This window comes from Apus apus, chromosome 14 (genome assembly GCF_020740795.1).
Source record: "Apus apus isolate bApuApu2 chromosome 14, bApuApu2.pri.cur, whole genome shotgun sequence".
NCBI lineage: Eukaryota > Metazoa > Chordata > Aves > Apodiformes > Apodidae > Apus > Apus apus.
The window spans coordinates 16,856,240-16,879,376 of record NC_067295.1 but is presented as its reverse complement, the minus strand read 5'-3'; the positions used below and the strand labels follow the sequence as shown (position 1 = coordinate 16,879,376).

Here is a 23,137-nt window from a genome sequence, read left to right as displayed (position 1 = left end):
TTACAGACTCCTTGTGGAATTGTATGCAGGGCGACGTTGGTGGGGGTAGACAAACACAGTCCTTTGCTCATCCTCTGAGATGATGGCCAGATATCAACCTGCATGGCTCCCTTTATTGGTGGTGTATGACCTGTGAGCTCATAAATCCTGAAATAAGACTTGATTTCCCCAAAGGACATGATATCCCAAACACAGAGCCACGTTACTGTGGGTGTATGATATCTGGGCTAGATCTGAATTGTGTCTGTCCAGTGAAGCACACGGACAGAGAACAACCATGAACCTCTCTTAACTTTTCTTGGTGGGCAGATATTAATGTCACATCTAATGTTTGCCTCTGTGAACCTCATGAAGTTTAACAAGTGCAAGGTCCTGCACCTTGCCTGGGTTGGGGCAATCCCCAGTATCAGTACAGGCTGGGGGATGGAGGGATTGAGAGCAGCTCTGAGGAGAAGGGCTTGGGGGTGCTGGTGGATGAAAAGCTGGAGGTGAGCTGGCCACGTGTGCTAGCAGTGCAGAAGGGCAACCATGGCCTGGGCTGCATCAAAAGCAGCATAGCCAGAGACCCCCCTGCAGCTCTGGGGTCCCAGCGCAAGAAGGACATGGAGCTGTTGGAGCAGGTCCAGAGGAGGCCATAAAAATGATCCAAGGGCTGGAAGGATCTCTGCTGTGAATGCAGGCTGAGAGAGTTGGGGTTGTTCAACCTGGAGACCTTATTGTGGCCTTTCAATACTTCAAGGGGGCTTTTTGTAAGAAATATGGAGAGAGGCTTCTTACCAGGGCCTGTGCTGACAGGACAAGGGGTGATGGTTTTGAACTGTAGGAGGGTTGGTTTTGTTTGGGCGTAAGGAGGAAAAGTTTTATGATGAGGGTGGTCAGCTACTGGAACAAGGTGCTCAGAGAAGCTGTGGATGTCCCCTCCCTTGGAAGTGTTCAAGGACAGGTTGGGTGGGTCTTGGAGCAGCCTGGTTTGGTGGAAAATGTCCTGGCCCATGGCAAGGGGAATGGAACTAGATGGTCTTTAAAGGTCCTTTTGAAGGCAGATTGTTCTGTGCAAGAGAGATGAAGTTAACTGCTCAATGTTTATTTTGGGGAGAAAATGAAGCACTATAAATGCTGAAAGGAATAGTTGGGGATAGTTATGTGAGTTGGAACAAGCTGGCAGTGGCCTGTAGCAAAGCAGACAACTTGGCTTGATCAGTGGCCCTTTAGTGATCTGATCAAGAGATGCAGTTCGTAAGATGGACAAACTTATTTTCTTCCTTCTCTCAAGAGGACTGAAATAACTCAATAACTACTATATATGACTACACATGCAAGTACCAGTTAACAGCAGAAGGTGGCTCTAGGAAAGGCATTACAGCTGTGTGGTTTTGGGTGATAAAACCATTATTTTGTACCAAATGTGTGGGGTTTGTTTTTCATTTATGCATCTCAAATTTTAATTTCAGTCAGAAGTTAGTTTCTCTAGTAGTTCAGAGTTTGAGGCCATCTAAAGCTTATATGGTCTGTTGGACTCGATGATGTTCAAGGTTTTTTCCAACCAAGGTAATTCTGTCATTCAAATATGGACTAAACTAACATTTTATTAGAGTAAAATGAAACAGGAAATAAGGCAAATGGTAGAACAGGTACAGTAATTTGACATGGAACTGTAGATTTAAGAAAACTATGGAGAAAAAGTGAAATAAAGATGAAAACCACTCCTATTCCTATTTGAATGGTTCGTTGGGTTTTTTTGGTGTGGCAATAAACTAGATCCACATGCTGCTGTGCCAACATGGAGAATTTTGAAGGACTGTGAAGATAAAGATGAATGGATCTCACTGCAAGATGAAATTGTTTGTTATTAGGCTAACTATAGCTGTTGTGGTTTTGATCTTTGTTAGTTCATGTTTCTTTTAATATCAGAGGCAATATAAAGAACTATCAACTTATTGAAAAATGTTACCACCTTTCTAACTTGTCTAGTCAAAGGTGGTCAATCTGGCTTCATGTTTCTTTTTTGAGGGGGGAAGGCAGCCTTCTTAAAGCAAAATATTTGAGCGCTGACAAAATATTTGAAGTTATAGACTTTAAAACAAGAGTTTGTTTATGTCCATTTTGCATCCTGCATTGGTGTCCAGTTGGTGACTTAGGCAAATCTACTTGCTGTGGATATATGCACCTGCAGGTTCTTACCTCATGGGTTAGTTGCTCTCTGAAATGTCAAGGGAGTCTTACAAAGCTTTCACAGTTGGTCTTTGTGTTGTTTTTTGTTTTTTTTAAATTTTGTAGCTGTTCTTTTGTTTTCACCAGGTCTTGGCATTATTTGGTAATAACTCTAAGGTGCTTCTCTCCAGCTGTTTTTCTTTTGAAACCAAGGCAGTAAGATCACACAACACAAATCCCAGACACCATCTCTGTATGCAATACATTAAAGCTTATAAGTGACTTCCTCCATTTCTGACACACAGCTCAGGTTCTTTTCCTTGGAACATCAGCACTTATTGAGTATTTTCAAATGTAGATAACAGTTCAAATATAAATAACAGGTATTATGACTAAATCTAATCTTACTGAATTTCAATGGTACAAGATCCAAAGTGGTGACAACCTCTGAAAGTCGTCTGAAATTAGCCAGCCTGAGCCACTGGTGAGAGTTTGGTACTGGCCTTTGCACACTATTCTTCTACAGTACCTAATGTTCCTCCTCATTTTTGAAAAATACCACTTTGACCTTTTCCATGTCTGTGTAGTGCATCTTAACAAGATGCTGCTGTAGCTTTATTTTTTCTTCATCTTAAAGTTTACTTCTTAGTATTACATGGAATGTGTATTATCTCTAATATAGTGTATCTATATTATATACTTAAGCACACGTGTTGGCAATGTTTGCTTTCCTTGTTCAGAGTGCAGTCTGGCAGCTGCTGTTGTCATGGCTGTGTATGTGGATCACCAAACAGAAGCTCCAGATTCAGTTGCCTGCCCCTCTCACCTCACATGGCACTCACTGCATCCACTCCTGGCAGTTGCTTCCATCAGTACAACATCTGGGGGCTGTGTGGATATCTACCTGGAACAGGTGAATAATCAGCAACTTTACTGCTGGGCTTGATACCATTTGCTGGTTTAAAACTTCATTTTTTTATATCTGTATTTATAACCTTACCTTGAACCCTTCTTTCTGGGTTTTAATTGCTATCCACAACCTGCGTTATCTGGGACATGTCAATCATCAGCTACTGATGACATGTTTTTTATAAAAATGTCTTCATAAATTATTTTTTTCTTTCCATTTGAATGTCATTTTTACAGCTTTTCAGTCTTGTTTGTGATGGTTACCAGTTTGCTTTTAACTTCTTGTAGAATGAGAATTTCAGGCTTACAAGTAAAATGGACGAATGGTGCTGCTTTTTTTTTTTTTAACTCTGAGTGAGTAAAACGTACGAAGAAATGTAAGTTAAAAAAATTATTCTTCCAACTTGAGACTGAGTTGATTTACTAGACTCAGCTTGTTCCATTTGAGTAGGTTGTTTCCTAGCACAGTTCCTGCCTGTGGATGGATATTTCCTTTGCATACTCTAAGCTTTACACAGGAGGCTTGTGTAGGACTTTGCTTTGCATAATTTTCAGGAAAAAAAGCATGTTGTTCAGGGAATGATACTAGATGCCATCTGGCAGCAGACTTACTGGCAACTTTTAAGTCTGTTAATATGAGCAGCCTATAAAATTAATTCTTTTCAAAGTGTATTATGATAAATTGTCATCCACATTTTAAAAATGGAAAAATATACACTGAGAGAGGTTAAGTGATTTGCCTGAAACATTAGTGCAAACCACGCACAAAGGAGGGGCTATCTTGAAGAGCTGTTAAAGCATTAGATGTGTTACTGTGTCCTCTGTAAGGTGCTTTATTCTTTTTCAAAAGTTGTTTTTTTAATCTTGAAGTGTGCTGGAAGCCTCCTTGTCCTTCATACAGGAGCAAAAGTGGGAGCTGCTCATGTGTGCTGTGGGGGAAGAACAACCTGGAAAAGCAGAGTGAGGCAGTCACTCAACACTGCCATTTTTTCCAATCCAATTTTCAAGTGGATGTGCTGCATGTTGTAGCACATTTTAATGCACGTGAAATAGCTGTAAAGAGAATTTGTGTAGCCCCTTGATAGCTCTTGCAGGAAGCTCTGTTACATCCCAGTTACATCCCAGGAGAATATCTTGCTGACTGGGAGCATATCTGAAGGCTTAGCTGCATCTTTGTACTGACTTTCCATTGTACTGAGCTCACACTTGATTTCCATTTGCAGGGAGAACATGTGTCTGATGCACACATTGAGAGAAGCTTTCGGGTCACAACACTTGCCTGGCACCCTTCCAGAGCAATTCTTGCTGCAGGCTGGGAGACAGGAGAAGTTGTGGTGCTTAACAAACAGGAGAAGGAGCAGCATGCTGTGCCACCAAACCACAACATCAGGATTACAGTCCTGAACTGGAGTGCCAGTGGTACCCACCTTGTCTCTGGTGATGGGGTGAGTTGTTGAAATGCGAAGTGTGGGTTTGATGTGGAACACAGTGTTTCAAGCACTGTAGGGAAGTGGTGGAGTCACCATCCCTGGAGGTGTTGAAGGAAAGGTTTAGTGCCATGGTCTAGGTGTTAGGTCATAGGCTGGACTTGATCTCAGAGGTCTCTTCCAGCCTCAGTAATTCTGGGATTCTGTAATAATGGAATGGATTATTAGGGGACGAAATGGTTGTGGGGGGGATCCGTTTCGTCTCTTTAAGTATCAATTAAAACTGTTAGGGGATACAATGAAATTTCAGTGTTTTAACTTTTTCTACAGTACTGGTTGCTGTTTTATCAATTTATCTTTAACTGAAAATGTACCTAATCTCAGTAGGTGCTGAGCAGAAGATTAGGATTTAAGGCTCTTTAATGGTTGAGGTGATTGAGGCATAAACAATTTGAATTACTTGCTCCTGTCTATGCAAAAATTTTGTGACAGATTCAGGAATAAAGCCCAGATGTCGAGAATCAAATTCCAGCTACAAAATATTCATCTGTAGAAAGTGCACAGCAATGCTTACCCAAGTACAAAACCACCCCAAATCCACACCTGCTAATCTGTTTTGTTCTGTTCATATTAATACTCTAGAAATAAGTCAAACTTATTGTGGAAATGCTTGAAATGTGAGTGTCTTTATTTATTGATGAGCTGGTGGCCTTTTTTTATAGTGAAATGTGAAAGGAGCTATTGAATATTTAGTATTCAGAATTAAGTGTCTCTAGAACATTCTGGTTTTGTCAGTTCTTGAGTCAGCAAATGAAAAAAAACCACAAACAAAACCAACAAAGGTGGGTTTTTCTGTATTTTCCCTGATATAAACTTGATTTTGTCCAAGAATTTCAGTTCTGCTCTTTAAGAATTCTTACCTATACGAGTCATAGGAAAATAGAATTTTAAATAATTATTTGCAAAATTCGGTTGCTGCATTTGACAGAAATGCAGAAATTAAAAATTGAGTAAAAAAAATATTTTTCCTCCTCTTTATTATAAAAGAGAAAATGCTGCCCAGACAAAAGAAAGTGAGGTGCAGTGTAACTGAGGCCTTATTTATATGTAGGTAACACAGGAATGTACCACAGCTCACATTAAATCTACATTTTTGAACAAGGTTTTTTCAGATTGGTTTATTTGCTGTCAGATCACAGTAATCTTTAAACAGAACTGCACTGCCTGGCTCCACTCAGTTCAGTGTCATTGTACCATGGTCTGATGTGCAGTATAGGTATGTGTTATTTCCTCCCTCTTTTCCAATTGCTTTTAAGTTCATTTTCAAAATGTTTCCCATGAAGGTTTATATTCAGGTAACTTACATTAGGTGAGTGCTGCTGGGATCATACTCTGCTCATCTTAGAGAAACACCCTTAGAAAGAAAAGAAATATTTGGGCCCTCGTTCGGTTTCTGTTTTATCTTCACTGGGACTTCATAACAGAGAGTGCTTGGTTGAGAACACCCAGTTGTCATAAATCCTGAGTTGCAAGAAAATTATTTGAAAATAACTTCTGAAACTTGGAATAGGATGCTGTGAAAATCAGAAGCTCCTAATTTTGAGTTTTATGTAAGAAATTACATTGATGTCTTCCAGATTTCAATCACACAAAAGTCCTAAGGATCTAGGTGCTTTCCAGGTACTTTTCTAAGCACTTAAATCCTTAGAATACAGGATGGGATATCTAGCATGGGATGGAAGGAAGGTCAGCATCTTTATGAAACTGCAGGCTTTTCCTGCAGCTAATAAATGGTGCAGGGATTGGTTGAGATTAGATCCCTTAGTTGGGATCCTTGGAATTTGGTGACAGTTGAAGCTGAGGGAAAAGTGAAACAAAAAGCCAACAGGACACAGACTTTCAGATCATAGGATCCTGTGATTTCCAGAGTTAACTAGCAAACATGCCATGAATCACAAGTGGCCTCTTAGAGCAGGAGTACAGCCATTTCACAGATGCATAGCTATGCCACATTTTTTAAGCTGTAAGAGACAGTATTGCACTTAATAAACAGTTGTGGGTGGTATAAATATTACAGTCTTTCTGCTGAAAGAAGTCATAACCTTGATTATTGATTCTTAGGGAAAAAAGAGAAATTCTGGAAGGCCTCAGTAGCATCTCATATGGCTTCTAGTTAGGCCTGTGAAGCATAAGTGTTTAGATCTATCACTGCTGCTGGTCTTTCACTTCTAGAAAGACTATACTCCATTGAAAACAATTAAGAAAAATACATAATACCACTGTCATTGTTGTTACATATATTAATGAAATAAAATGAGATTGAACTTCATATTGGAAATTATTGCTGTTTTTCTGGTTTAATGCTTACACAGAGAGTCTCCAAATGCAATCTGGTTCCCTAAGTAGTAACGTAATAACAACAGTAAATAATAATCTTAAAATTCCAGCTGTGAGGCTGTAGTGTCAGTTTGTTGAGATGGTGGATATGTCATGCTGAAGTGTCTTTTTGGTTCTCTGCCTTCTCCATTCTTTCCAGTCACCAGGGCTTTAATGCTCATGTGGAGCTGGCACTGCAAAGTGCGTGTTACCTTTGGAACCTGTGCCAGGCTGTAAGGGCCAACTTACGTTGACTACTGTTGAATTAATTAGCTAACCAGTCTTCCTTTCTTTAGTGTCTATGGTTTTTCTAGTTACCATGTTCTGTTTCTAAAAAATAATTATTTTTGCACTTGAATGTCTACTCTGAAAGAGGAGGAAAGCTCCAGAAATGCTGAAATTCTTTCCATAGATCATCGGCAACCTGTGACTTCGTGAGTCTCACCATATCCCTGTGAGGGATCATCATCTGGGAGGGCTCATCTCTGTGTTACCTGCACTTACTCAGGGATGCATATCTCACACTTTACTCTCTTTTATCTCAGCATCTTTTCTTTTAGCCGTCAGACTACTTGCAAGAAAAAAATGGAAAAGGAGTTACCCAAACAAATATCTGCCACTTGCAGAGGAAACCCAAGGCTGTTCCATTTAATTGCCCTGGCAGGGTTGTTTTACTAAGAATGGGTATGAAGAACAAGCTAGTCTAGATAACTTGATTTAAAACAAGCAAATAATTGAATGTTAAAGATAACTTCTGTTCCTTGTAGCTTAGTTTGAAGTGGGAGTAATTGTATGTGTCGGCTGAATGAAAGGAATAAAATGTTTATTTTTAGGTGTGCTGAGTAGCTTGAGTCTGGATTCTCATCTGTCTGCAAAGTGTAATGAATTCACTGATGCCTTTTTCTAGCATGGTGTCTTGGTTCTGTGGCGAATGGACCAGCGAGGCCGGGTGCAGGGTCCTGCCCTGCTGAAGCAGGACTACGGAAGAAGTCTGTCTCGCTGTGTCTTTCGACCACCCCCTCCTGGCGAGTAAGTATTGTGCCTGTCAGGGCACTGCCAGAGCAGGTCTGTCTGCTGTTCCACAGAAAGAAAATCCTACTCATAGGCAAAACTTTCATTAAAAATATATATCAAAAAAGCTGTCCTTATTTCCAAGTTCTCCGACTCCAGTAGCTGGTTATTTGTGTCCTGTACACAGCCACAGATCATCTTCCTTTTGTCCATACCTTTCTCTCTGCTGCTGTTGACTCTTCTTCCTTTAGTTCTTCTAAGTGGCCGTGTTGCTGATGGTGAAAAGCATAAAGCACACTGGAGACACAATTATGCCTGAAACTGTTGGCAATACTAATGAGATTAAAAGTCAGCTCTTACACATTATTATTTCTTTCTTCTCCAAGCAAGAAGTAGGAAAAAGTTGTAGTAAAAAAAAAATATTAAAAATTAATTGCCTGAGCCACTTCTGTTTCACATCCCTGTAAAAATAATTATGATCATGCAAAAAAAGGTGAAACAATGCAAATGAAAACTAATATTAATATTTTACTTTGTATCTTTCTGAGTTTTTCCTTTTCCCAATCAATGTATGAAACATCTTTATATGGTCTTTTACACTATGTTTTATGAGCTATTTATCCATTCTTTGAGATGGAAAGTATTCTGCTATGTAAGGAACAGGAAATTAAGTATCTCTGTTTGCAGGGACTTTGTACAGCTGGCAAAAGCAGCGGTGGATGGTGATGAGAAGGCCTTGGATATGTTTAACTGGAGAAAAGCTGGAACAGGAGAACCTCTGAAAATGGGACTCCAGGAAGGACTGTCCTTCTTTATCACTTTGACAGATGGTAAGAGCAAAACTGCTTTTACAGTCTGCTGGGATTTTGTCTTCTTAATTCTTGAAAATAGCTCAGTGCATTGTAGTCCTGTTTTCATACATCTAAAATCTGGAGTATATCCATGTATCCATCATGATAGATTATTTAGAGGATTTGAAGAATATTTGGTAAGAGGAAATGAAAAATCTTCTGGGTGAGTTGTCTCCAACAGGACACCACAGGGATTGGGTTAGTCAGGTTCTCAAAGAAGTGAGTATAAGGAAAGAGATCCCTAACACCAAAGTGCAAATAAAACGAGTTGTCAGCATTTTATGCAAACCTTCAAAATAATGCATTAGTTGTGGGTTGTTTGTGGGTTTGTTTGTTTTTTTAATGCTGCTATAAAATAAATTACTCTTTTTCTTTCATGCTTTGAAACGAGTCTGCGTTCTAAGCAAGAAAAAAAATATCTGAGTATCTGTTTTGTTAGTTTTCTTCCTAATATTGTTTCTTCCCTGCCATTTCCCTTTTACTGTGCTGAGTACTCATGTGCTTCCAGCTCACCTGCTTCCTACCCCAGTTGTTCTGGTGATGCTTTCTCTCTCTCACCTGGGAACTCTTTGGACAGGAGTCAGAATATGTGTGACAAGGATTGTAATGAGCAGGTGTTGGGTAGATGATCCAAGTATGTAAATCCTCTTGATCCCAGTGCTGACTGCTCCCAAAAGCATGGAAGTTCTGTTCGTTCTGCAGCTTGGGGATGGTTTAACACAGTGTTTACCCTACCAGGATCAGGACCCAGAATTTCCACCAGGAAAGCTTCTCTGTGGCTGCAGGGCTGGCGTTGTCCAGCTGGTTCGTGGGCTGTATCTTCATGTCTTTCGTGACTTACAAGCCTGTTTACTAGATTTTAAATGTTTCAATGAAAAAGGGTTACAGGGCACTACTGCAACGTGTAAGCAGAGAATCTGGGAGGAGCTGTGCCTGTTGAATTCTGACTTTCACAGGAGCTGTTGTGGAGGCACACGGCTCCATCTGGGGGCAGGCGCTGTGTCCTGCAAGTGGCTGCCTTCACATTTATTGCTTGGGTCTCATCAAACTTTAGATTTCAGTCAAATGACACTGTTTCTTTTGAGCAGTCTCATTGCCTAGGTTGATTGGGGCATATGTATTTTGGACCCAGTTCTTAATCTAGTTAGTGATCTGTCATAACTTCAGAATGAGTTAATGTTTTCATAGGGTTTAAATGTGACCTGTACAATTCCTCCAAAGGGTGGATTCTCAGCCTACACTTGTTTAATAAAAATGAATTTAAAACACCCATTCTTATTACATGCTTTTAATTATCTTAAAAGATATTTGACTAAAGATAATAGAGTATCTTTAAAGCAAAAGGGCCAGGGAAGTGATTCTGCCCCTCTGCTCTGGTGAGACCCCACCTGGAGTACTGTGTACAGTTCCGCTGCCCTCAGCACAAGAAAGATATAGACATGTTAGGGAGGGTCCAGAGAAGGGTCACCAAGATGATCAAAGGCCTGGAGCACCTCTGCTATGAAGACAGGCTGAGAGAGCTGGGGCTGTTCAGCCTAGAGAAGAGAAGGCTCTGGGGAGACCTTATAGTGGCCTTCCAGTACTTGAAGGGGGCCTACAGGAAAGCTGGGGAGGGGCTTTTCATCAGAAAAGATAGTGATAGGACAAGGGGTAAAGGTTTTAAATTGAGAGAGGAGAGATTTAGGTTAGATATTAGGAAGAAGTTCTTCACTATAAGGGTGGTGAGGTGGAATGCGTTGCCCAGGGAGATTGTTGATGTCCCATCCGTGGAGGTTTTTAAGGCCAGGTTGGATGAGGTTTTGTGCAACTTGATCTAGTGGGAGGGTTCTCTGCTCGTGACAGGGGGTTGGAACTTGATGATCTTTAAAATCCCTTCCAACCTTAACAATTCTATGATTCTATGATTCTGTGATTCTAAAACTAAAATGAAAACTCCCAAGTTTCAAGTATTTATTAGTCTAGATATTTTTTGATGCTTCCAAAATGCTGATCATTGCAGTAAAACAATAGATGCAATTCAGTTAATATGTTACATGAGATGCTCATCTGAAGGGAAGAGACCTGAGCTGATAACAATTTTTGGAGGTTGTTTTGCAACACTTTCTGTGAGCACAAAGAATAGTCTTCGTTACTGAGCATTTGAGGTGACTAGCACAAGTACTGAGAGATAACCCGAATAGTGGATGTCATCCTGCTATTTTTTCTGAATGCACCCTTGTTTGTCTTCACTGCAGACATTTTAGGTCATGAGTAATAATCCTCTTCTGGTCCCCTTTGTATTTCCTAAGCTGCAAATGCTTTCTACTGCTATTTATCATCTGAATCTCACAGTTATTTGCTTTACCTAATTACCTCAGATTTTTAACTTTTGAGACCAATGTTTATTTTGGGGAGAAAATGAAGCACTGTGGCAGGAGGTGAGAAAGGATTTTACATTTGTTAATACACTTGGAATGTAAAGGATTATAATCTATTTGCAAGAGTTTTGGAAATCAAACCACGTTTTTAAATGAGTTACATCATATTGCCTCTTGGATATAACATTTTAGCATGGATCCTTAATGTTAATTCTTCCACATCGGTGTTTTCTACTTCAACTTCTGGCAAAAAAAAATTATTTCATTTTATAGCATTTTTTTAATTTGCACTGGTTTATACAATATAATACATCTATGTGTGTGTGGTGTGAGATCTGTCAGATTTTAATTAATTGGTTTGGGTGATTTCTGTAGCAGCATTTGCAAACTGCTCTACTAATTTCAAGTTTTCTCACTAGGTAGAACTGTGCATGATCTACACGGTGTTACAGTTCAACCAAATGATTGTGTCTTTCAAAATGCTGAGATGCTTTGTAGTTGCCAAGTCACACACGATGTTGTCAGTGTTCTTAGAAAGGCACTATCCCATTTACTTGTGAAATCAATGTAGAAAAGCTGTATTTAGGGTGTGTGGAGTGCTTCTAAACAACGAACAACTTCATAGCCACAGTTTGCTATAACCTAGGCTCTGCTGTAAACTGTACCAACTCTTTGCTGCCATGTTTCTTTTGCAGATTATTAATACCAAAGATTTCAGAAGAAATAATTCATGTACATGTGCAGAAAGTTTGCTTTTAGTTTAAAATTATTTAAATGATTCTCTAGATTTCCTAGGTGGGGAAAAAGTGAGTAAGTTTTGGTTTATTGCTCTGGTCAACTATCATGGTCTGTATCATAAGACTAACTAAAAGAGAAAAGAATTGTGCTTATTTTTACCTGTGCAGAACCTGAGGAATATTTTATTAAGGCAGATAGCAGCAACTTTGATTTTTGTAGCTAGAAACTGTTGACTAAAAACTATACCTTGTTTATGTGTACTACAGGTTCTGTGCATTATGTGAATGAGAAAGGAAAGACAAGGCATGTTTTGTCCACAGACAGTCTGATCCAAAAGCTTCTGTTCATGGAGAAAAGAGATCTTTTAGTTGTAATAACAGAGAACCTGCAGCTGTCCTTGTATGCAGTTACTCTTGAGGGAGAAGCAGAAGAGCTCACGAAGGTAAGAGTCAGACTAGAGGGTAAAGCTGCAATGTTTAATCTTTGTAAGAATTTATTAGCATTTTTTGTTATCACTTTTTTGCTCAGAAATGAATAAACTCAGTTTTGTTGCTGAGATAATCCCTTAATGAGCAAATAGATGCTTATTTAAAAGTGGACTAGTGATATGTTATTGAACTTCAAAAGATAGTTTTTATATTGCCTTTCTGTTTTTTCATAGTTTCTTTCCTTTTGATAAAAACCCACAAGCCACAGAATCACAAATAATAACATATTGACTCAAAAATTACTGTATAGAGACAAAACCAAGACTGACCTCATCCAGGACTTTTAATCACCTTGGCCAAAACAAAATACTATCCTGTTGGAGAATACTGCTTGGGGGGGATGGAACCCAGGCCTTCACCTTCCTAAGATTTGTGTACATTTATCTAAGATCAAAAAAGACCTAGCACTTGTGTATTACAGGAGTGTCCACTTACTAATCATCAGTTATTTTTGACTAGAAGTAAGATTTGGTATTTCACTTTTTAAAGCTGTCTTTATCAAGTTCAAGGAAAAGATCTAGTAAAAGAGAGAAAAATGCTCCTTTCCTACTTAGTTAAGTTGCTTCTATTACATTTATATGCCATATACTTGATGCATTTAATAGTGATCACTGCCTGAGAGAAATTATCCGTCTATCTGAACCAACAGACAGATCTAATTATTCTTACATTTTAACTTTTTAGCCAAATTAGGGCATTCAGATGCTTACTGGCTTCCAGTGTGTTGCTCCTACCTCCTGTAAATATGTTTATTTACTTATATTTAACAGGTGAAGTTGAGTGGGAAGACAGGTCATTCTGCAGACATCATTTTAATAGACCACAGCCTGGTTGTTACAGCGCTAGGTGAGACGGTCATCAGGTAAGGATTCTGTTTTAGAGCTGTTCTGGCTGCCCATGAGAAGTGCCAGCTAAAAGGTGTGTGGTCTACAATGTTTTACTGAACTGTTTTTTTTCTTGCCAATAATGAAAAAAACCCTCTCATTATTTTCTACTTTTTTCTCAACATAAAGAGAGAAATTAAAAATCTTGTTTCCTTGAGGACAAAAACTAATTTTATGTGTCTGTTTTTCTCTCTAGTTATTTTAGGCAGTACCACTCAAATCTGTTCCTTTATTTACTACTGTTGTTGATTTCTTCTGAAAATACATCCATTTGGGGTTTTTTGCATGAAAAAGATTGAAGTTTGCTGTTCTTTCCATTGTTATTGTCTTATTCTTAGGGCATTCATAACATGAGTAACAACAAAAAAAACCAACCTGCTTGCTTTTCATAGGATATTCCTCTGTTACTGTAATGTAAGACAAGTATTTTGGTTTCTTTGTTTACAAAGTATGTTACTTTGCCAGGCTGCTGTCTGTAATTTTCATCTTTTAGCATATTTTTTGAAAGAGTATCACATCTTTTATTCACCCCCTGTCTTTAGTATGACTTGATCCTATTTCCTCTAACTTTTTTTAGAGGGTGTGGGTGTTCCATCAACATCAGTAGTTCACTTTCTTGAACTTCTCTCTGCTGCTATCAGACAAGATCATCTCTTAATTTTGTGCGAATATGATTGAAAATAGCAAGAAGGAATATGTTTGATGACTGTTTAGTTCTATAAAATACATCTGGAATCCAAAGGCTAACTGGTTAACCAAGGAGTGTCTTAAAATAGATGGGGAAGGATGAGTAGGGAGGAGGAAAATTTTAACTGGACTTCACTTCTTTTATTTTTTCTTAAAGCTGGGGATTTTATTTTCTTTTTTTCTTAAAGCTTGGCTTGCTTCTGAGTCCTTCATAGAAGAATATCACAAAACATGCTGCAGATTAAGAAGTCAAATGAAAAGGAAGGTGATTGTTTAGAAATTTACATTCCAGAGGCAGCTGCTGGCAATTTAATTTAAAAATTGAATGATCTGGGCATTATGTAAACAGCAAGTTCATGCCATGTACAGCATCCTACTGACTGTCTTTAGCAAGACACCTGGAAGGAAAAGCATTGTTAACACTCATGTTTTGTGTACCTTAGGTTCTGGGATTTGGACCTTGATGAGAACTATGTGCTCTCCCCAGATGTGCAGCTTGGCTTTGAGGGGGGAGAATGTATTAACTGTGTTTCGTACTGCAGTGCTAAAGGTGAGAAATAACATGGCAGGTGTGAGCTCTGGATCCTAAACTTTGTCCAGCCTCAGCCTTCAGTACCCTGTAGTCATGTCAGTATGTCTGTTACTGAAGGTGTCAGAAGCAGCATGTGATGTAGAGACATTTTAGTTCAGATCAGGAAGGTGCTTGTGAAGGCACAGTGAGATCATTCAATATGCACCACACTTTGTCTCCATGTGGGAGTGTCTCCTGGCACCCTGGCTGGATTCCCTTTGATGACACTGACCTCGTACAAGTACTCCTGGAGTACACCTAATGAACTCCAGCATCTTTTGGGTATTCAGTCTCCAAGCCCAGACTAGAGCTAATGCAAAACAGAACTCACCAAACATATAGAGCGTGGACATCAGGTCTTTAAAACTGGTGCAGATCTGCTCCTGTGCATCACCTTGTTTGCCAGCAAAGGCACAGCTAGTGTCTGCTAGAATGGTCTCCAGTGATGACATGCCCGTGGTGACAGCAAAACCAGCTATTCAAAAACAAGCAGTTAAAGTTAAATAATTGTCTGAAACATTTAGAAGGTAACTTTGTCTAGTAGCTTAGAAAATGGGCCTTGCTGTGTGAATCTTCTCCCTTTTTTTCTCCAGTTCCTGGAGTTCAGGACTAGGATGCTGATTTGCAGGAAGGCAAAGAAAGCTACTCTTCGTACCTTAGAACTAGAGCTAGACTGCCTGCTACTTTGAATAATGTGAGCTTGTTTTTCTGAAGTTCAAGATCTGAAGTGCCTAAAGGGTTTGTGCTTGGCAGGTCTTTTAGCAGCTGGTACCAATAAAGGGAGAGTAGCTATGTGGAGGAAAGCAGCAGGATCCAGCCACAGCCTACAGGCTATGGAGGGCAAGGAGAAGTGGAAGCTTCAGCCACCTACAGAACTTGAAGGAAATGTCACTCAGATAAAGGTAAGGCAGGAGAGAATTTTCTTGCGTGTCAGTGAGACTTCACAGACATTAGATGAATAGATCATATTTGTGAAACAGATGAATACAATCACTGTTGTATGGATATGTGCACCAGCAGAGGCTCTTCCTTCAGGAGGAAAAACATCAAGGTCAAGTGACTTTTAAAATTGAAATGGGCAGAAATACCTATTTGTTGCTATTCTGTCACAGGCAGGGCTGAAATGCTCAGCAAGGTGACACATTGAAATGCAAATACATCTCTATCCAAGAGATTCAGCAGTAATGGCATCCTTTAAATCCAGACAGACCTGCATTAAGTCTCATTGACAAGCCCTTTGGATTCAGTACACTGAAATTATTTTCTGGAAGAGATAGTCAGAAATGTCACTTTTACAGAAATTTATTAAAATTGCAAGCAAAAATAATCTGACTAAATGCATGAGTTTCTTACAGATAATTTTCTTCTTTTTAGTCACTTTCTCAGTGTAAAATTTGCTCTTACTGGTAGTTTCAAAAATAAAAAGATGTATTTACAATTAAATATTCATTGGTGAGATGTGCCATCTATCAGCGAATGCTGTGTTTTTTACCCACAAAATTATTTTTTTTCAGCTACTATTTTGTCAGAAAATATTTCTTGTTTGCTAGATGAGTATTTTGTCTTTGACAATGTCAGGCTAGATGTAGGTAAGTTTGCTCTTACAGACCTGCAAAACTAAGGCTTTAAAACATCTCTGCTTCTCTGCAGCATTTTTCATGCAGAAGGTGATGATAATACATACCATATTATACCCTATTACTAAGTTTTTTCAAGGCTTTTTTACAGTTTCTCGTAATTTAGATTTTTCTCTTGCTGTGCTTAATATGTGGGAACAATAGCCATTATTTTTCGGAAGTAGTGAAAATCAAGCAAATATATCTGATGCCTTTCAAATGAAAGTAATTTTGTATTTTCTTTTATTCTCTTTCCACATAAGAATGGAAAGTTTTTAAAAAGCAAGGGCATGTGCTTGCTCTGGCTTGGCATATAGCAAGGGTCTGTAGCAGAGTCCTACTTAAAAAATTAAAACATAAGTACTGTTAAAGTTGAGAACCCAAATCTTTTTTGAAGATGCTTCAGTAACAAAAGTTGCAGGACATAGGAAATGGTTTGTGCCATTAGCATATCATACATCTGCTAATAAGTTGAGGGAAGGGAAGAGGTACAGGTGTTTATGTCAGCTTGACCAGGCATTTTCCAGATAACAGGATATGGAGCCCTGTCCAGAAATAGCACTTTATTCCTAATGTTTGTTAGTATAAACAACAGCATTGCCAAACAATTGTCAACAATCCCTGCGTTTTTACCTCGTATCATAAAGTTGCCTTTAATTAGGGAAACTCTAGAAATATTTTTTTTGCAAGCTCTGCATTCCAAAAATATTTTGTAAAAGATTTCTTAAATTGTTACTTGTGGAATCTTTTGGTAATTTCTATAAAATACTTCTCCTATGTTACCATAAAAAACTTGGAATAGAAAGGCATGTGCCATGCTGAGGTCGAAGGGCAGCAATAACTTCATTTGACTTCTTGCCAACCTCATCTTTTTCAACCTGATTTGGTGGCTTCAAAAGAGAGGTGGCTGGGAAGGGCACTCTAGCTAATCTGCTGTACAGTGTATTATCTAGTTAATTGTAAGCATCATTAAAAAGAAACCCCCAAACAAACTGTGGAAAATAGATTTCTTAGATTATGCACTTGAGTAAAATGAAATTATTTCAAACATGGCTATTTAAACCAGCGTTGTTGGAAAGGTGTAGCTACAGAAATATCAGCGTGTCAGGAAGTGAATGTGAGACTTCCTTTGAGAGAAGCAGGGACATTAGAGCCTTGCCATATCCCTAGAGTTGATAGAGCTTATCAGTTGTGCAAGGGCATAGAATGGACTTTAAAGGGATTTTCTACAGCTCTGAAAAAATGTAATTCATCCAGCCCATGAAAGCATTTCTGTATGTATGGTCTCTGGTAGATAAACACAAAAAAAACAAACCTACAAAAAATCCCAGCAACCTTAAACACTTAATAAGTGTCTATAGTTGTATCTAGACAGTAGGGCTTTGTATATCTCTATAAAATGTTTATTGTGTCCTACCCCTTACCATCTGCCTCGGGACATTGTTGTGACCATTCAAGATCTTAGATGAAATTGTGCTTTTTTGTCTTTTTTTTTCCCCTTCCCATTGTGTGCAGTGGGGGTCCCGAAAGAACCTGCTGGCAGTGAACAATGTCAGCTCTGTGGTGATCCTCAGTGAACAGGCCATGTCATCTCATTTTCATCAGCAAGTGGCTGTTGTGCAGGTGTCTCCCAACCTGTTTAATGTGACAGTCTTCAGCACTGGAACCACACACAGTCTTCGTCTTGATATGAATGTTAATGGAGTCTTTGCTACTAAGGTTAATTTTTGTTTTTCACTTACTTATTTGATTGGTTGCCTAGTTAGGTGTATGGAGACCAAACTCGAAGTCTTTAATATAACCCTTCTTTGATAGGTGTTGCTGTGAAGGTAGCAGTAATGCTGCAGTAGAGCAGATTTTTCAGATAGTATCATGACTCAGAACTTTTCTAGGTGCTGACTAGAGAACTTCTGAGTTACGAAGAGCCTTCCAACCCAATACACAGAGAAGCTAATAAATGGTGGAAGGTCTCACTGTGTTATTGCATGAATTCCTGTATGATTCCAAGAAAAAGTGCATGTATGTGTTCTTTTGCTTTTTTGATTGTTTTAGGATGCTTTAGTATTCTGGAATGGGAAGCAAGTTACTGTCATGGAGTGCTCAGAAGATAACTTCAGAAATACAGGTAGGACTTAGAACACTGTTGCAATGCTTCTCTTTCTCCAAAGTTATATGTTCTCTTAACTAATGCCAGCTAATGGACTGTAATCATAAGTGCAAAGTGAAAATACTATTAACACTAATTAGACTTTGTATTCCCATTTTGCAGAACAGAAAGATTAGGGTATAAAAATAGTCAACTGATGCCAAGTCCTGTATCTCTGCTTTATTCACTAAATATACTGGGATATAATGTGCAGCTTAACATCAAACTATGTTGATGTTGCTGTATAGGAGTAGCAGTGTGGCAACAGAAGTAAAACCAAAGGTGATCTGCATGTGTAGGCATAAAATATCTATCCTCTTAACCTCTGTTCAGCTACAGCCCAGTTCTGGAAGTACCTGAGGACTAAATGTGCTTCATTCAGAGAGTTTCTAAGGCACCCAAGTGTGTAACTGGCCTTGACAAAACCAAGGATCTTCATGCTGTTTCTCACAGATGAGCTGTATACCCAACTGTAACACCTGGGCTTGACAGTTGTCCTCAGAGCTAGTATGTCACATAGGGCTGCTTACACAGAACATGGGGTGAGGATAAGGCTGCTTTTTTTTATCTTTTAAGTAAATAATTCCAACCATTGATCAAGGAGAGAGGGTTTTTCCTTCTTTTGTAGCTATAGATCCTGTGGCCTTCTACAGACAGGCCATGATGGCTCTTGAAGGCTTTTTCCATTTTTCTTGGGACAAAGTGTAATCAATATCATGTAGCACCTACATAGGAACTGGGAAGGAGTGGGTTTTAGTCCCAGGTGTCAGGGAAATCTGTTCCATAAATTGCTGTATATACAGCTAAGTCAAGTAAATTAGCTTTTTCTATGTCTAATTCTCCCTAAATATTTTTCAACCTTGAGAAACAGGTTGTGCAGAATTCCATCAATTCCATTCAAAATCGTGAGAATTTAGTCCATGTCATTTAAGGACCATCAAGTGTTTTCTGAGAAGTAGCTTATCTTCTCTGTATTTACTCATGTGTTTTGTTACTTTCCTATGCTGAATCAATGTGTTATTACCACCAAGGTCCCAATAGTCTCCAACATGCATGAAATTATTTAAGGGACACTCTTGTGGCAGAGATTCCTGTCATTCTTCAAGGGAGGAAGGACTCGATTCTCTGAACAGAACCTCACGTCACATATAAACCCGTTCCCCTTCCTCCCCTGCTTGTTGTTACGGGCAGAGTGTACAAAGCACCTGTTAGCAGAAGTCTCAGATCTTGATTGTAGAGACAGGGTGTTTGGGAACCAGTAGAGCCTGACAGATTGAAAAATCAATTTGGTGCAAGACACTGGAAGGTAAATACTTTCAGTCAAATTTTTTTTTTTTTTTTTTTTTTTTTCTTTCCCTTTTGAAAAATCCGTTGATGGTAATGCTGGCTTTCTGGTGGTTGTTTCAGGGTCTTTCTTGTGTGACTCTCCAGTTTTGTCTGTGCATGGAGAAAACCTGTACACAGTGGAGCCCTATCGGGTCCAGGTCCGCACTTGGCAGGTAAGGGCTGCTGGAACTTTGAAGTGACAAACATGCTTTATTGCTTTCAAAGATTGGTGTTACAGCTTCTAAGTGGATGTTCTGTAAATCTATTAACTCTACCCTTGTCATAGAAAAAATATTTGGAGTATTTCAGTTGTAGTCCATGAGAAACAAAACCAGAAATCTAATTATCAGAGTTCTGTGATACAATGTTTTATTTAAGAAATAAATATTCAAGAATGGGTGGGATTTCTCACAAGGACTGATTGAATTAATATATTCATTTTTGCAGCAGTATCTTAAAGGACCTTCAGGGACCTGTATTTCTGTATCTCTCTTAGTTGGAAAAAGTATTATTGAAGACGAGATTGTTGCAGGTTACCTCTAAATTTTTGCTTTGTTTGGAGGCTATACATCCAGTTTTCAACCAGAAACTCAGATTGCATTTGTAGAGACCGTTTGTGTGTGTGTGTGTGTAGTTTCTCTCATTTTGCTGGTAGTTATTTGTCTAACACAGAAATTCAGAAGTAAGTTACTTCACTTGATGACAAAAGTAGTCCCTTCTAGTTAGACTGAACAGAAACCTGGTGTTGCACATTTCTTCTTAGGGCACAGTGAAGCAGCTGCTGGTGTTCTCTGAAGCAGAAGGCAATCCATGCCTCTTAGATGTCTGTGGAAATTTCCTGGCTGTAGGAACTGATATGGCTCACTTTAAGATCTTTGATCTCTCTCGGAGGTATTAATAAGCCTTTTAAAAACATCTGTTTATAACTAAGTGTATATTTTTTGGGGGAGGAGGGAACCTTTTTAGTTGGTTTTGATCTGATGAGAAGTGATAACCACTGTGAGTCTTGAGACAATACATACAGCCTCTGGGAGCTGATGACCTATCCCTAAAGCAGGGGGAGAACCACAGAATTATTAGACAAATCATGAGATGACTGACAATAATAATTTAAAAAGAGGATATTGTGAGGGATATTTGTGTGTATTTGAAAGTATGTAGAGAATTTATGGAGGATCAAGACAAGGATATCACATTTTTCTGCTGATAAGTTGACCAAGACCTTTAATAAAGAAAATAAAAAGGGTGAGTGTTAAGTATGTGAACAATACAAACTTCTGGAACTTATGTTCAGAGAGAAAGCAAATGGCAAGGTGATATAAATACCACCCCTGCAATGACATTTCTATACTTACGCTCCACAGTGTGTTTTCCATACACAGAACTTGGGCTATATTCAACATTCATGGTATAGTTCAAATAATATAGGGGAAACAGACCACTAAATTCAGGATTCCAGTAGGATGTTCTTGCTGTGTAGCCTTGTTTTGGGAATCCTGTAGGAGCATTGAAGTTGATTCTTGCTGATTCAGCTGAGGAAATTGTGTCTCATTAACTTCTTTCTGAAAGAAAGAGGGTTACAGCAATTCTCTGGAAAGGAAGCTGCAGTCTGGGGCAGTGGTGTCATAAGGTAGAAATAGTTTGGTTTTAAAGTTTTACCCTTAAACTGGAAGAGGTCTTGGCTGATGCATGTTGCCAGTTGCTTGCCACTGTATGATTTCAGTTTCTTCCTTTCCACAGAGAGGCAAAAGTGCACTGCAACAGCAAGAATTTCTCTGAGCTGTTTCCTGGTCTTGGAGGGATTGCGTCTGTCAAGTGCAATGCTAATGGCAACAAAGTCAGCATCCTGGTTAGGAAGGTGAGGCAAAGCTCTGTGCTTATCACCCTAGGACTTGACCAGCTGCTCTTAGAAGACTGGTGCAGTTCCAAGTAGATGTTGAAGACACAAGATGCACTTTTCAGAAGTGAACCTACACGTTCTATGCAGTGTATTGGGTCTTGAAATGTTGTGTCCAAGCATGTCACTTAATCGTTACAGTTATGTTAAGATTTTGTATTTTACTGAGAAGTACTACCCAGAAAAGGAAGCAATGTTTTACTTATGAAAACAACTTTGTAGTGCTTTAAAGAAATCACAGGATAGCTTGCTAGAATAGAAAACAGCAAGAAATCTTCTTTCTTCTACAGAATTCTTTTTGTGTGGTAAACTATCTGAACTTCACCTTTTTTCCTTTTTGACTGAATGCTTTCAGTAACTTGTTTTCTTTTCTTGTAGGCAGATGGGAACATTGATTCCAAGATCTGTTTCTATGATGTTGAAATGGACAAAGTCACACTCTTTGATTTCAAGGCTGAACAGGGAAGTGGTAGAGAGAATCTTTCTTCTGGACGAGGCATTGACAAGTAAGCTTTTATTTCAAGAAGTATTATGTGTGGATTTAAGATAGGAATCTGCCCTCTGAAGACAAGCAACACCTTGATACTGGCATTCCTTTGTCTTTGTGTAGGAGCTTGCATGAATGTAATTATTTTGTTTCTAAATAATTAATTAAAAGCTGGTACACTGTATGCCAGTCATCCTGCATCCCTGTACCTGAACTAGGGAGTGTCAAATGAAGGTGTCAGAAAGTAATCTCAAAATAAGCAGGAGGAGATGATCCTTCAGACATGCAGCTGAGCTAAGGAATTCCTTGCCAAAGGAAGTTAGAGATGATGAAGGAAAGGTTCATGGAGGTACTGGACAAATTCATAAAAGAGAAATGCAGTGAGTGTTGTTAGGTGTGTGGAAGCCCCATCTGGCTCAAGAGGTCTCCAAGAGGAGGATGACTGGGTGTTGGGGGGGCATAGAGGTATTATGTGACTGGAAGCAAGATCCTGATCTTAAAATAAAGGAAAATCTTGGAAAAATGCTCTTCCGTGAAGAGTTTGCAGGGTAGGGTTTGAAAAGATAACATTATGAAGCTCCTCCTAGGAAAAAAATAAGTTAATTTTGAAGTCAAATACAGGATGTTTTTGTACAGATAAAAAACCTCCTGAAATACCTATTTAGAACTGACAGGTTTGTTTTCATCCAAGCTGTTCTGTGTTGAATATATCAGAAAACCTAGTGGTAATGCAGCAAAATGTGGTGAACCAGGAATTCTCATGGAAGTACAGTGGGATGTTAGGGTACAAATTTCCATCTGGTTTTACAATAATTTTTCTGAGTGTATATTTCTTAAGAAAAACAGTGTTAGAATAGCAGGTGGTTTGTTCTTCTAGCAACAGTCTATCATAGGTGTTACAAGCAAATTACTCTTTATTGCTGTGCAAAACAGAAGCAACTACTGAGCTCATCAAGAACTGAGGACAGTACAAATTGGGGCCTTAGGTCTTGGTCAGTTATGCAAACAGTGTCATAATGAGTAGTGATAAAGTTGTTTTCAAGTGTAGTATCTTGTGTAGCCCAAAAGAGGTCACCACAAACTAGTAATACTGTTTTGCTGGTACTTAAATGCTAGATGGTGTGGATGTGAATTTATATGTGCTTCGTATTAGAATATCTTGAAATTGGAATGAGTAAACTCACCAGAAGTTAATAATCATCTACACTTTTCCTC

General features: G+C 38.9%; 1 protein-coding gene across 2 annotated transcripts in view; it reads left to right on the top strand.

Moving 5' to 3' along the window:
• Positions 1–23,137, top strand: part of IFT140 (intraflagellar transport 140) — an 82,900-nt gene that overhangs the window by 1,122 nt on the left and 58,641 nt on the right. The window contains exons 2-15 of one of the 2 annotated variants that reach the window (XM_051632093.1): positions 2,892–3,064; positions 4,284–4,505; positions 7,771–7,892; positions 8,562–8,704; positions 12,087–12,262; positions 13,079–13,170; positions 14,323–14,429; positions 15,204–15,352; positions 17,582–17,785; positions 18,119–18,191; positions 19,620–19,711; positions 20,302–20,429; positions 21,279–21,396; positions 21,814–21,941. In XM_051632093.1, the coding sequence (XP_051488053.1) occupies positions 2,918–3,064; positions 4,284–4,505; positions 7,771–7,892; positions 8,562–8,704; positions 12,087–12,262; positions 13,079–13,170; positions 14,323–14,429; positions 15,204–15,352; positions 17,582–17,785; positions 18,119–18,191; positions 19,620–19,711; positions 20,302–20,429; positions 21,279–21,396; positions 21,814–21,941 (1,901 nt within the window). In that variant the 5' untranslated portion in view covers positions 2,892–2,917. Of the gene's footprint in view, positions 1–2,876; positions 3,065–4,283; positions 4,506–7,770; positions 7,893–8,561; positions 8,705–12,086; positions 12,263–13,078; positions 13,171–14,322; positions 14,430–15,203; positions 15,353–17,581; positions 17,786–18,118; positions 18,192–19,619; positions 19,712–20,301; positions 20,430–21,278; positions 21,397–21,813; positions 21,942–23,137 lie in introns of those variants that run through there. The other variant, XM_051632094.1, reaches the window with a different exon arrangement.